Here is a 12476-nt window from a genome sequence, read left to right as displayed (position 1 = left end):
AGATGTAAAACTTGAATGGATTAAAATATTTATTTAACAAGAGAAGAGAATGGGAATGAGAGATGTATAACTTGGAGAAAGGAATGGATAAAGCAGCAGACAGATCTGCACTTATTAAAACACTTTCCTCTGCAGTCCGTCACAGCACTCTATGGAGGGCTACTCTTAAAAAGTGTGGGGAAACTAAAGTTGGCACAAAATGCCACAGTCAGAATGCTGTCTGCATTGAATCATTGGGTACACATCACTTCAGTGATTGCTTGCTCCAACTGCATGGGCTTCCAATCTGCTTCTGGGTCCAATTCAAGATGCCCTCTATGGCCTGGGATCAGCATATCTCAGTGAATTCCTACTCTCATACAAACTTACCTGACCATTGTGATCATCTTTGGAGGGTCTCCTTCAGGTGCCCCTGCCATCTGAGGCTAGATAGGTGGCAATTTGAGAAACAGCTTTCTTAGTCATGGCACCAAAATTATGGGATGGCCTCCTCCAAGAGATTCACCAGTCCTCTTCAATCATTGTCTTCCACCAGCGGGTAAACACTGTTTCATCTGGGATATCCTAATTTACTGTTTGTAAAAGTTATTTTAAATGTCGTCTTAATTGTTTTTGCTGCCTTGAGTGCCCTAGTTGGGCGACAAGACACCAAACAAACATTGCAAATAATAATCAAATAAATATGTAAATAAATATGCTGTGGACTGGGAAGGGAGATATACATTATCAAAACACCACTAACTGTCACCAGTGTGTGGAAGCTTTAAAAAAAAATTCCCACGATCCCAGCATGATGTAAAAGTTAAAGTGGTAATGATGTAATAATCTCAAAGACCCAGGCACAAAGCCTGACTTTGCCATGCAAACTTTCTGGGTGACATAAAAATATAAAAAGAGCTTTGCTGGACCAGAGATCCATCTAGTACAGCATCCAGGTCAAACACAGTGGCCAATTATGTTCCTCTGGAAGGCCAACAACAGGACACAGAGGCCAAGATCTTGCCCTGATGTTGCCTCCAGGCCGTGGGATCAGAGGTTGAGTTCAGAACCTGTTAGCATATACTTGTAGTTGGGATTTTTTGTTCCTGTGTACATGACCTTACACTTACCAACACTGAACTTCATTTGACACATTGTTGCCCATTTGCCCAATTTGTAGATATGCTCCTGGAACTCTTTACAGTCAAAACTGGTTTTCAACATCCTGAATAATTTTGTGCCATCTGGAAATTTGGCCACTACACTTAGTTCACCCTTAGTTCCAGATAATTTATGAACAAATTAAACAGTACTGGCCCCAGTTGTGAGACCCAACTGCTTACTTGCCCCCCTGTGAGAACTATCCATTTACTCCTACTCTTTATACCTGCCATTTAATTAATTTTTAATCCATAAGAGAACCCATCCTCTTACCTCATGTCTGCTAAGTATATTCAGGAGTATTTGGTGAGCTACAGTCTCAAAATACTTCTGAACAACCAAGCATATAACATTTACCAGATCACCATTATCTCAAGTGATCCTTTCTCTTCCTAACGTCCCCACAGGGTTGTTGTAAGGATAAAATAGAGCAAGGAAGAATGTTGTTTTAAACTGCTTTAATTCCCCATTGGGATGAAAGGAGGGATATAAATATCTAAATAATCTAGTTCCCAAATGTTTAAAATCAGCCACCATGGGACTATTATTGTGACTTATTTATACCATTTGGTTTTTAAAGGCAAAATACACATTTCATCTTAGTAATTTTCCATTTATTAGGCATATGCTAGGCATGAGATAGCACGAACTGATATAGAAGCATTCACTCCAGAATTACTAAAAGTATAATGATAATATAATGCTACTGGGACGTTGGTAATGCAGAGACAACTTGTGAATTTCTTTACAGCGACTGTAATTAAAGGAGGTGGTAATCCCTGTGCTAGTTCATTCCCTTAGAGTTACATTCTAATAACTAAGTTCCCTCTGTCTTATCTCCTCCCCGGGCTAGAGAGCCCTACTTAGTTTACTCTGAAGTCTTCTTTCTGTTCACTTCTTCCTTAGTTGTTATGTGTACAGAAGACACTGGCACCTCTGCTAAAGCTAGCAATTTTTTCCTGGTCAGATTTGTTCAGTAAATACACTGGAATTAGAATACCAAGGTGGTTCTATGTGGGATACTTCCACTGTTTCCTCTGTTAACCCTCCTTCTGGCTTCTTTCCTATCACCTTCCTCTCAGTTTCACTGAAGAAGAAGAGTTTGGATTTATACACCTCTTTTCCCAACCTTTAGGAGTCTCAAAGTGGCTAACAAACTCCTTCCCTTCCTCCCCCTGCAGCAGGCTCCCTATAAGGTAGGTGAGGCAGAGAGAGTTCTGAGAGAACAGTGATTTGATCAAGCTTCATGTGTAGGAGTGGGGAAACAAACCTGCCTCATCAGATGACAGTCTGCCACTTATGTGGAGGTGTGGAGTCCACCACCCTTAACCACAATACTACACAGCTCATAGAGGCTTCCCTTTGTCACACATCTCTTTTTCTTTTCCTACAGAGTAAGTGTGAGTATCTCACACCTGTTATGGGTGAATTGATTTCTCTTTTGATTGGATCTTGTTTTGCATTGGACTCTTTGTAATACCCCCATATTTTCTGCTGGATATTTAACCAGGCCAAATAGATGCACACTTCTAAGTGTTTGAGGAAGTGTTTTCTGATTAATAAAAGCTCATGCTGTAAAATATAGTCTTTAAGGTGTCACTGGACTCCTGTGTAGGTCTGGCAAGTAAGGGCTGTCAAAGCCTTTGCCAGTTCTACTACAAGAGATTAACTACATATGTATCTGTGGTAGTGAGGCAGATGACAACATTCTGTGCTATATTTTGGAGTGTTCTCTTTATGATGACATAAGGACCAAATATATTAAATGCGGGGGATACTGATAACACTGCGGGGGATACTGATAACACTGGGAAATTGACATCTATTATCTGATGGCGATCCGTGCATTACCAATCAAATAGCACTTTTTGCTTATGCTGCAAAAAGAGTCAGGTTACGTATTGTGTAATTATGTTGTATTTTGACAGGAATATTTGTATTAGTACTAATTTAGTCCATTTTAGCTATGTCGGTATACATGGAGTGTTTTGTGTCTTCTAATTTTATTATGTTGTGTACGTGGAGATTGTGAAGGCTATGGCCAAGGCAATAAACTTGCTGCTACTACTACTACAAGAGATGTTTTTGTAACTGAACACGATAGGGATTGCAGTGAGGTCCTTCTGCATGTGAAGTGTTTGCTCTGCTACTGAGCTATGACCCCTTTGCATTTTAGTCTAACACACCCAATACAAATTTGAGCCATATGTTTTCATAATGAAAAACAAGAAACAAACTCATCCTATTAATCCTTTCTCCTGAAACTTCTCTTGCTCTTTCAGTTCTTGCCAAAGGGAATCCATCAATTTATTGACCATAAAAAGCCAATAGGCTGAATGCAAATTGCGGTTACGAAGGTGTCTTAAAGCAAACTGACAAGAGCTTCCAATAGTCAGGGGATGGACCTGGGCTGCCCAGCTGTAACCATGTTTACTCAAAACAGCCAACTGATTTTAATGCAGTATGGTTTAGGGAAGGAAGGCAAGAAACAGTTCCTAAACAATACCTATAATTCTGGCCCTAAGGATGCAATGATAAGAAGATCGACATAGAAGTTCCATTTTTGATCCAAAATGGGTTTACTGTCAGAGAAGTGTTCTTAAAACTGCAGGCTAATTCTGCATTCTGAAGAAAGCCAATTGTTAGGCCGGATTTAGGAAATTTATACACATTTTCTTGGGAGTAAACGCGAGAGGGGGCTTACATGGGTTCGGAAGCATTTCTATACTTCGCGGGGTAAACGAAGTACTACTACTCGTATGTGTCAGTTGCTTTTCCTCTCTTTTTGTTATCTTCTTTTGATGTTAGTTTTCTCGCCAATCCGTTTTTTCTTCAAACGTATCATTTTTGGAGATCGTTTCCCACCCAAGTCGCCTTGAAGACCGAGCAATCTTTTTGCGGCTGGAGAACACCCATGTTTGCTCGCAAATGTGGGGCTTACTCCTCCCAGCCAAAAACAAAAGAAGCGCGTTAACAAGCGCCTCTGCAACCCCTCCAGAAATGAAACAAACCACACTTTATTTAACCCGGCGTGCTCCCCACACAAGTGTGCGACTAAATCACGGGCAGGCGACACAAACTCATTTGCAAACAAATGCAGGATCTGGGCGAAATCTCCGACGCAACGGACTCGGGAGGGAGGGAGGGGTCTCGCAGCAACAGCAACACCCCGCCGTCCTCCGGAATAAAGTTGCCTGACAAGCTCGGGCTTTGCTGCGCGATCACCTCCCCTCCCCTCGCCGTTTTTCAGCATTCGCTCAGCGCGTGCCCAACGCCAGCGCGCGCCCATAGACACACACACACATACATACGTCGCGGCTCTTCCCTCCACACGGCCCGCCTCCCGCCGCCGATCGCCTCGCCCGCTTTTCTCTCCGTCAGAAGAGGCTGTTCCCACACCCCTCCCCCACTCCCGACTCCTCCCCGCGCGGGCTGTTCCGATGCCTGCGCCTCTCCCCCCTCCGCAGAGCGCCGGACCCAAGATGGCCGCCGTGTCAGTTTGGGTCTTCGCCGCCGTCCGGCCTGAGGCTCCTGGGCTCCGCCTCTCGTAGGCCCCGGTAAGCGCCGGCCGCTGTCGCGACGTCTTCCCCCGCTCCGCCGGAGGGAGGGGAGGGAGCGGGAGGCGAGGGGAGCTGCGCGGGGCGGCTCCGAGCTGGCCGAGGGGGGAAAAGGCCCTGCGCGGGCTTCTCGCGTCAGGCCCCGCGGCCTGTTCCGGCCCGGCTGTTGCCGCAGCCGCTTCCTCCGCGCTAGGCCCAGCCCGGGCCTCGCCACCTGCATCCTGGCGGCAGGTGCAGGCGCGGCCGCGGGCAGGACGGGCCTGGCCTGGGAGGCCGCTCCGGCGAAGCTTCAGCCGCGGGGTTCGAGCGGCCTCCGGGCATCTCCCCGCAGACCCAAGTGCCGCCGCCGCCGCCGCCAGGGCGTCGTGGGTGGGTGAAGCTCCCCGCGGGCCTCCCTCCCCGCCTTGAACTGGCGGAGCCGCTCCGCTCACGGCTGCCAGGCTGACCCCGAGCGGGCGGGATGGAGGCGCTTTCCGGCCCCGTCCCTCGCTCCCCGGGCCTGGAAGGGCGAAGGGAGAGGCAGAAGCTGCGGAGAGCGCCGGGCAGCCGCAGATCGCCCGCGGATCCGAGCGGTGGTGGCTCTCTTCCTCCTCCTCCTTATATAACGTCTTTCACTCACACTTTGGAAACGTCCGCGATGTCTCCTATTTAAGTTAGAGGGGCGGCGGTGGGTCTTCGGAAGAAGCGGCTCAGCGGCAGAAAGCCGGGCCCGTCCCAGAGTTTCAGATCCGAACATCCCTTGTGAATTTAAGAGCGAGAGAGAGTGCTAAGAGCGGATTTTTAAAAAGTTTCTGCCTTAAATGCTTGGCTTTTGTTGACATACGAAGGCGCTTGCGGAGGGGGAACTGGGGGCATACTAGTTACATTTCAGATCTAAGCCTCGCTTGCTGTTGAAAGGAACTGGCGGGTTTTTCAGGAAGCTGCCTTTCACTTTTCCCAGCTGATATCTGTGTGTGTTGGTTTTGAGGCTGACAAGTGTGTTCGCTAGCCTTTCTCAGTGGGTTGAAGACCAAGTTTTAAGGTGGCCAGCGTCTTGTTCAGTGGCATCTTTCTGCTGCAAGGTCAGAACTAATTGAATAGTGGGCCTGATGTGTTGTCATATTAAATATCAGTTTGGAATTTCTTTCAATTTCAGCGCAGACAGTTTGTTTTGGGATATATATTTTCTTTATCAGAACTCTGTGGCCAACATTACTCTGATGGGCTAGCCAAAGTTGACAGTTGTAAAAAAGTTTTACAGGTGATGCATAACTGTTCTCTTGTTTTTCTTGCAGAATTGATGTTCCATTTGCTTGGACTGGGGACAAAAAGGGCTGGAGTGAGATTTCCAAAACTGCTATTGCCTTTGGTATATGTACTCGCCAGCTGTTCTTGGGATTTATTGGAAAACATGAACTTGTCCCTAACAGGATATGTGTCTTTTTAACAGGACATAGGTGCTATTTGTCTTTGAAAAAGGAAGAACTGTTTGGGGCAAAAAACGTATATGCTATGGTTAACTGGTCCCCATCCTCAGATCATCTTTTTTCCCATGGTGTGAAACTCCTTCAGCATAGGGATAAGGGATAACGACTCTATGGATATACAGAATTCTTCACCATGGTAAAACTCGCTAACCCGTTGTACACTGAGTGGATTTTGGAGGCAATTAAAAAGGTCAAGAAGCAAAAACAGCGCCCTTCAGAAGAGAGGATATGCAATGCTGTGTCTTCATCCCATGGGTTGGATCGCAAAACTGTTCTGGAGCAGCTGGAACTGAGTGTAAAAGATGGAACCATTTTAAAGGTTTCTAATAAGGGACTTAATTCCTATAAGGATCCTGATAACCCTGGGCGAATAGCACTTCCTAAACCACGAAACCATGGAAAGTTGGATGGTAAGGCTAACTTGGACTGGAATAAACTGATTAAACGGGCAATTGAGGGCTTGGCAGAATCCAGTGGTTCATCCTTGAAGAACATTGAACGCTTCTTGAAAGGACAGAAGGATGTGTCAGCTTTATTTGCAAGCAGCACCCCATCTACCTTTCACCAGCAGCTGCGATTGGCCGTCAAACGTGCTGTTGGCCATGGCCGACTTCTTAAAGATGGACCTCTGTACCAACTCAACACTAAAGCAGCCACAAATGCAGATGGGAAGGAGAGCTGTGAGTCTCTTTCTTGTCTTCCTCCAGTATCACTCCTTCCACATGAAAAAGATAAGGTAAGATTCACATGGTTGCTAGATCTTGCTAATTGGATGAAAGATAGTCTTGCTGTTTGAATTTTTTTTTAAAGTTAACTCTCGCATGTATTGATGCACTGTAGTGGTTAATAGTACAGTGCGCTGAGAAGTCCCTTGTTTCAAATCTTAGCTTTCTGGACAGACAAGCAGCTTTTTCTCAGCCTAATGTTTTCTTTCTCCATCTGCAATACAAGGATAATAATCCCATCCTACCTTATAAACCTATTCTAAGGAATGCAGAAAATGTGTACCTCCTTGAATTTTCAAGTGTTGTAGGGGTGGTAAACATTACTGTAAAAAACGTTATAGGCTTGCCTTGGACATCTCTCAGGGTCATGAATTGTTCACTCTGAGTGCTGGAGGCTTGTAGCCATGTTTTAATAGTACTGTCATAAACAGATATACACATTAATTTATTAATTTCAGTAGGCTTAGAAGGGTGAAACTTTGTTTAGTGTTGCACTGTAAATCTCCTAACTTCTTTTGTAAGTGCATAAGGTTGAAATAGCCTTTTCTCCCTTTTTGAAATCACTCCTAGACATGTATTTAAGAGTTGTTTCTTTTGAAGGCAGGAACTAGGAAGGAAGAAAAACTTGCTTTTATTGATTTTTTGAAATGGAATTGTAACAGTTTTAAAACTGGCAGCCACTCACTTGTTTTTACTCTGTCAACCTCTTCTAGTATCTCTGAATCTGTTTTAAGGAGTAAAAGAAATTGACTATTTTTTCCTGTTATTAGTGTTATACTCAAACTTGCTTGACATAAAGTAACTGCAATTTGTTTGTTGATAAACGTTTTCTGCAACAGTGTTGAGAACTTCAACGTTTCAAGATTGTGATATAAAACAGTTACTAAGTTATCTTTGAGAGACACAGAGGCACTTTTTCTTTCTGTGTCATGTGCAACACAGAAAACCTTAAGCATACTTCTTATTTTCTGGGTTAGGCTACTTTTTAAATGGCATGCTGAGCTGTTGTGTCATATCCCCCCTCCCCCAATATAACTTTATACTCTTACTAATGCTAAAATAATCATAGAACAGAACTGCTCAGGAGGGAGAGGGCAAGAATACCAGAGTTTAAGTCCTTGCTGAGCCATAGACTTGTTAGGTGGCAAATAGTTGGCTCTTGACCTCTGCTCTGCTGCTGTGAGAATAACATTGATTCATCTATTTAATGGTGATATGATGTTAACATTAGGAACTTAAGTAGCTTCTAATGTAGATACACTGTAAACAAACTTGGTGAATGTGATGTAAACCTTGGGTTATGTGTATTTATCTTGCTTTTAAACATCAGGTGCTGTCCTTGTTAAAAATTTGAACGCCCATGCCAGAACTTAGAGTAGACCCAGCCTTGATTCATCCAAGATTCCCCTTCCTTTGTTAATGATTTGTCTCTGATAATTCACTGTAGATACTCACTGTTGACCATGCAGTGTAGGCAGTGAATAGGTCCATATGCTGTTCTAAGGTATTCCTTGTTCTAGTTCTAGTGACACTTTATTTACTTGTTTACAAATGGAAATGTGTGCCTTCCTGCTTTGTTTCTACAGCGCTGTAGCATAGCTAAGTGGTAACTATTGAATTGGCAGTTTTAAACGTTCTGAATAATGTACTATGTGAGCTGAAATCTAGTGCAGGCGTGAGATAAATTTTTAACCAAAATAGCAGGGGTTACTGCTCTGTTGGATAAAACAAAGGCTGATTCCGCATGAGCCAAAAACAGCAGTGTGAAAACAGTGTGAAAATGGTATAAAAAGGTTTAAAACGGTGTAAAAGGGTTTATACTGTTTTCACACCACTGTTTTTGGCCCATGCGGAATCAGCCACAGTATCTTGGAAGTGTTCTTTAAACTTGTTCTTTCAACTTTAAATACTGGAGGATGTCCCCAATGTCCATTTAACACAAGGTTTTCTTTGTAGCAGGCAGCACGGATGAGTGTCAGAACAATTGTATAATATCATAGAATGCTAGCTATGACTGTGTAACCACTTAGCATAGTTTTGGTTGTTGATGATGATGGTGATTGTTCTGATTATCTAAGTTCACCTTAAATGACTGTATTTTCTGAATGCATCTGTGAATGTATTCTGTGACTGTATCTGTGAATATTAGTCATATTTATTTCATTTCTTTTATGACTTGCCTTTCTCTGTAGGACTTCCAGTTTTTGCACATGTGGTTTTATCAGCATAACTCTCCCCCTTTCCCTCAATGTCTGATGCATTGTTACTGGATGCTTTTGCTTTAGAGAACTGTGTTGGCCACATGTTGCACATCTTTCTGCAAGAAAAGCAGAATATAAGTGATTTAAATAAGCTTTCAGCAGAACTCTTGTGTTACTGATGCATGGGAGGTATGCTAGTGGAAGAGAGAGGGGTTATGCTGTTCTTCATTGGATGCCCACCTCAGAAGGACAGGTTTCCACCTAAGGCTTTAATTGAATCCATACTTGCTGTTCCTGCATTAGATTTGGAGCTTATTTCTGATTAGATATGCTGATAGGCCAATCCATGGGACTGGGACCGTTCCATGGCAGGTGGGGTCAGTGTAGCTGTTCTGCCTCCACAGAGGAATGGGGAGGTGTGGAGGTGAGAAAACACAGAAAATTAGCAAAAAGCCAAAAATCACCATTATTTAGTGGGATACGCATTCTTTTTTTAGTGGTATAAGTCTCTGGCAGTTGAAGGGGATTTTCTGGGTTGAAAGTTGGCTCTGTCTCTAGGAATGTCCCCAAAATGCTCCCATCAGCACTAGTCCAGGCTCCTGCAGCAGAGGAGTGCTGGCACAGTATCCCTTTTGACTGTGTAGGTGCCACAACAGCTGTGGCAGGGGTCATGTGACTGGACAACCCTCCCTTCCCCCCCAGATTGCACTGTGAGAATTAGGCTCCTGAGTGCCTGTTCTTTAGGCTTGAACTAGCTAGATGTGGATTCATTTTTTTAATCAGAATTGTAAACTGTTTTTCTGCATGATTTAAATTCTGATGGACTGTACACATAGATTCACTAAAATATTATTCCTCTAATTTAGCCTTAGACAGCTTTAAAATTTTTCTGCAATGATTTTTTCTCTTCCTTGAAATAGATATCAAGTTCTAGTCTCATGACTGTGACTGTTTAGTGGTCCTTGGCTTCCCAGTTTAAGAGGGAGGCTCGCTCAATAACTGTGAGGAGCCTACCCATGAAAACCTCATTCTCCTGACTGGAGTAGGCCATCTTGTCGGGTTATCCCCGCAGTCTTAAGAAAGAAATGCCTACCCAGTTCTTCCTAGTACCCCCTTGCAGTTTGTTACTTTGATTTGACTGGAAATAGATGGTAAGGTTAGGGGACTCTGTGTGTACATGTAAGTCTTCTATAACCTTCTTCCCTAATTTCTCAGATTTTCCTTTTCCTTTGAGATGGTGTAGGGCTCTTACACCCCAGGGCTAGTGCTAAGGACGGTTAGCTGTAGTAGAATGCTGGACTTGAGCTCCTTAGAATCTTATCAGGGAGCCAAAGAGGCCTTGGTCTTTTAAGGTGGTTGCTATAGATTTAAAGTCCAATATATGGGAAACAAATTGGCACGTCATTTTATCTCCCAGTTTCAACAGTAACTCAGTAAAACTATTACTTGATAGTTGATTCTTGCCAGTTTCACTTCTAAATTTTCACTGAACATGATAAACTTTCTATGGTATTTGTTAAGAATGCAGAAGGTTAATAAAAACCCAATAGAAGGTATTGAAAGCATCTGAAAATTAATGTTTTGTCAAAATATGTTGTTTTTAGTGGCACAGACTGACATAATTTTTTTAAACACTGTATTTCACTATTGTGCTGCATACATTATTATTTTTGCTTTCTTTCCAAGAGCGAGAGCCAAACTATTAAACTTGGCTTCACAGAATCAATAGGAATGACCTCCCAGTGATTCCATGGTTGAATACTTATCGGAGAATCTTTTAGGCATTTCATAAGCTAACTAAAGATGTAGAGAGGTTAATTTGGATAGTCATTCAGTTGATTAGCATAGCTGGCTTCCTTGGCCACTGTGAATTTGCTCTGTAGTCTTGAAGTGTTAAATTAATGCTGCTTCTTAATCTGATGATTTGGAAATTTTCTTGTTCCATTCTTTGATCACAGGTTTAATAAAGGAAGTGATGGCATGTACTTGAGTTCAGCTTGAAAGGGAACCAGTTCTATATTATTACAAGTAAACCTCTATTTAATAAGAACATATTGTAACTATTAGGAACATCAAGCTACTAGGAATGGCTCAGTTAGGGTGTGGCTTGTACTAAAATAACTTTGAGATTGTTAGTATGCAAGATATTGAGCTCATTCTGTGTTAGTGGGCAAGCCTGGTCTCCACATGTGATAGGGTGAGCTGTATCACTTTAGATGGGGGTGGGGTGCTGGGGGCGGGGAGAGGAAATCACATTGTTAAAACTTCCCATGCAGTACTCACTGCTGGAGGAAAATTAACCCATCATGAAGAAAAGTAGCATAGTGCTTTGCATACTACAGTAGTTTTCTGCCTAAAAGGAAATAGTAATGCACTGAAACTGTGAATAATATAATCTTTCACCTATCAACTAAAGTAGCGCAGTCCATTCTGCCATCTTAGAGCTTTGCCACATAATTTTGCTGCTTCTGTATGCCACTGTTTGTTTTTTTTGTGGCAGATGTAGGTGGCTGAAGTTTAATCAAAGCCCAGGTCTTTTTTGTTTGAAAGCAAGCTGTACAACAAACAGACTTGTTGGTTTGCACCAGCAGAGGATTTCAGACCAGATTCGTAGCCAGTTTTCTATGGTTCCTACTGTTTATGGTTGGTTGTGATATGTTCACTTATTCATATATTTATAGATTTTTTAATCTGTTGTCTAACTTGGTCGCTCTAATGAAGGTGGAAGGGCACTATATAAATTTTTGTAGATAAAGTAATAAAATAAATTAACAGACTGTAGTTTGATCCGCCTTGTGGCTCCCTGGCTACAGAGATGGCAGTTTATGGAGAAGGTCCTCTTTGTAGGGCAGCAGGAGAGATACAAGTATTGGACAACTATTGGTTCGATGCTCCATCTGTTTTGGTGTGTGTGTTGTGTTGTACACCACCCAGAGCCCTTCGGGGGAAGGGCAGTATATAAATCTGATAATACATACAATACAAATACATACAGGCTGGACTTTGTAAACAATCTTGTCACTTGTCAGCCTTAGCAAGTTTTGTCAGCCTTAGCAAGAACTTCATGCCCATGAATTTTTATGGCATACAACAAAACATTCTGATGTGAGGTGATAAATAAGCTTTTTACTTCGATTGCCAAGAGACACCACCATAAAATCATTTCTGAAAGTTCTAGATGCCACAATGAAATTTCTAGGCACCATGATGACCTGGCATCTGGGATTTATCGAGTATTTCATCTGATAAACTGTAGCTTAAGTAACAAACTCATCAGTCTTTGCAGATACCTCTATCCTGCCTTAGATCCCTCCTGTCCTTTATGTTTTGTAAGTGAATTCTTTGAAATGTGGTGGGTGTTTTTGATATCTATTATACATGTTTGGT

The 12476-nt window shown here is 42.8% G+C and overlaps 1 protein-coding gene across 1 annotated transcript in view; it reads left to right on the top strand.

Annotated features, from left to right (window-relative positions):
• The first annotated feature begins 4606 nt into the window (after positions 1–4606).
• The window catches only part of KAT6A (lysine acetyltransferase 6A), a 59589-nt gene continuing 51719 nt past the window's right edge, over positions 4607–12476 (top strand). The window contains exons 1-2 of the mRNA XM_048512356.1: positions 4607–4697; positions 5972–6899. Coding sequence (XP_048368313.1) covers positions 6297–6899 — 603 coding nt within the window. The 5' untranslated portion in view covers positions 4607–4697; positions 5972–6296. The remainder of the gene's footprint in view (positions 4698–5971; positions 6900–12476) is intronic.

The sequence above is a fragment of the Sphaerodactylus townsendi genome, linkage group LG12 (genome assembly GCF_021028975.2).
Source record: "Sphaerodactylus townsendi isolate TG3544 linkage group LG12, MPM_Stown_v2.3, whole genome shotgun sequence".
NCBI classification, from domain to species: Eukaryota; Metazoa; Chordata; class Lepidosauria; order Squamata; family Sphaerodactylidae; genus Sphaerodactylus; species Sphaerodactylus townsendi.
The sequence above is the reverse complement of the archived record's forward strand: the minus strand, read 5'-3'. Positions and strand labels throughout refer to the sequence as shown.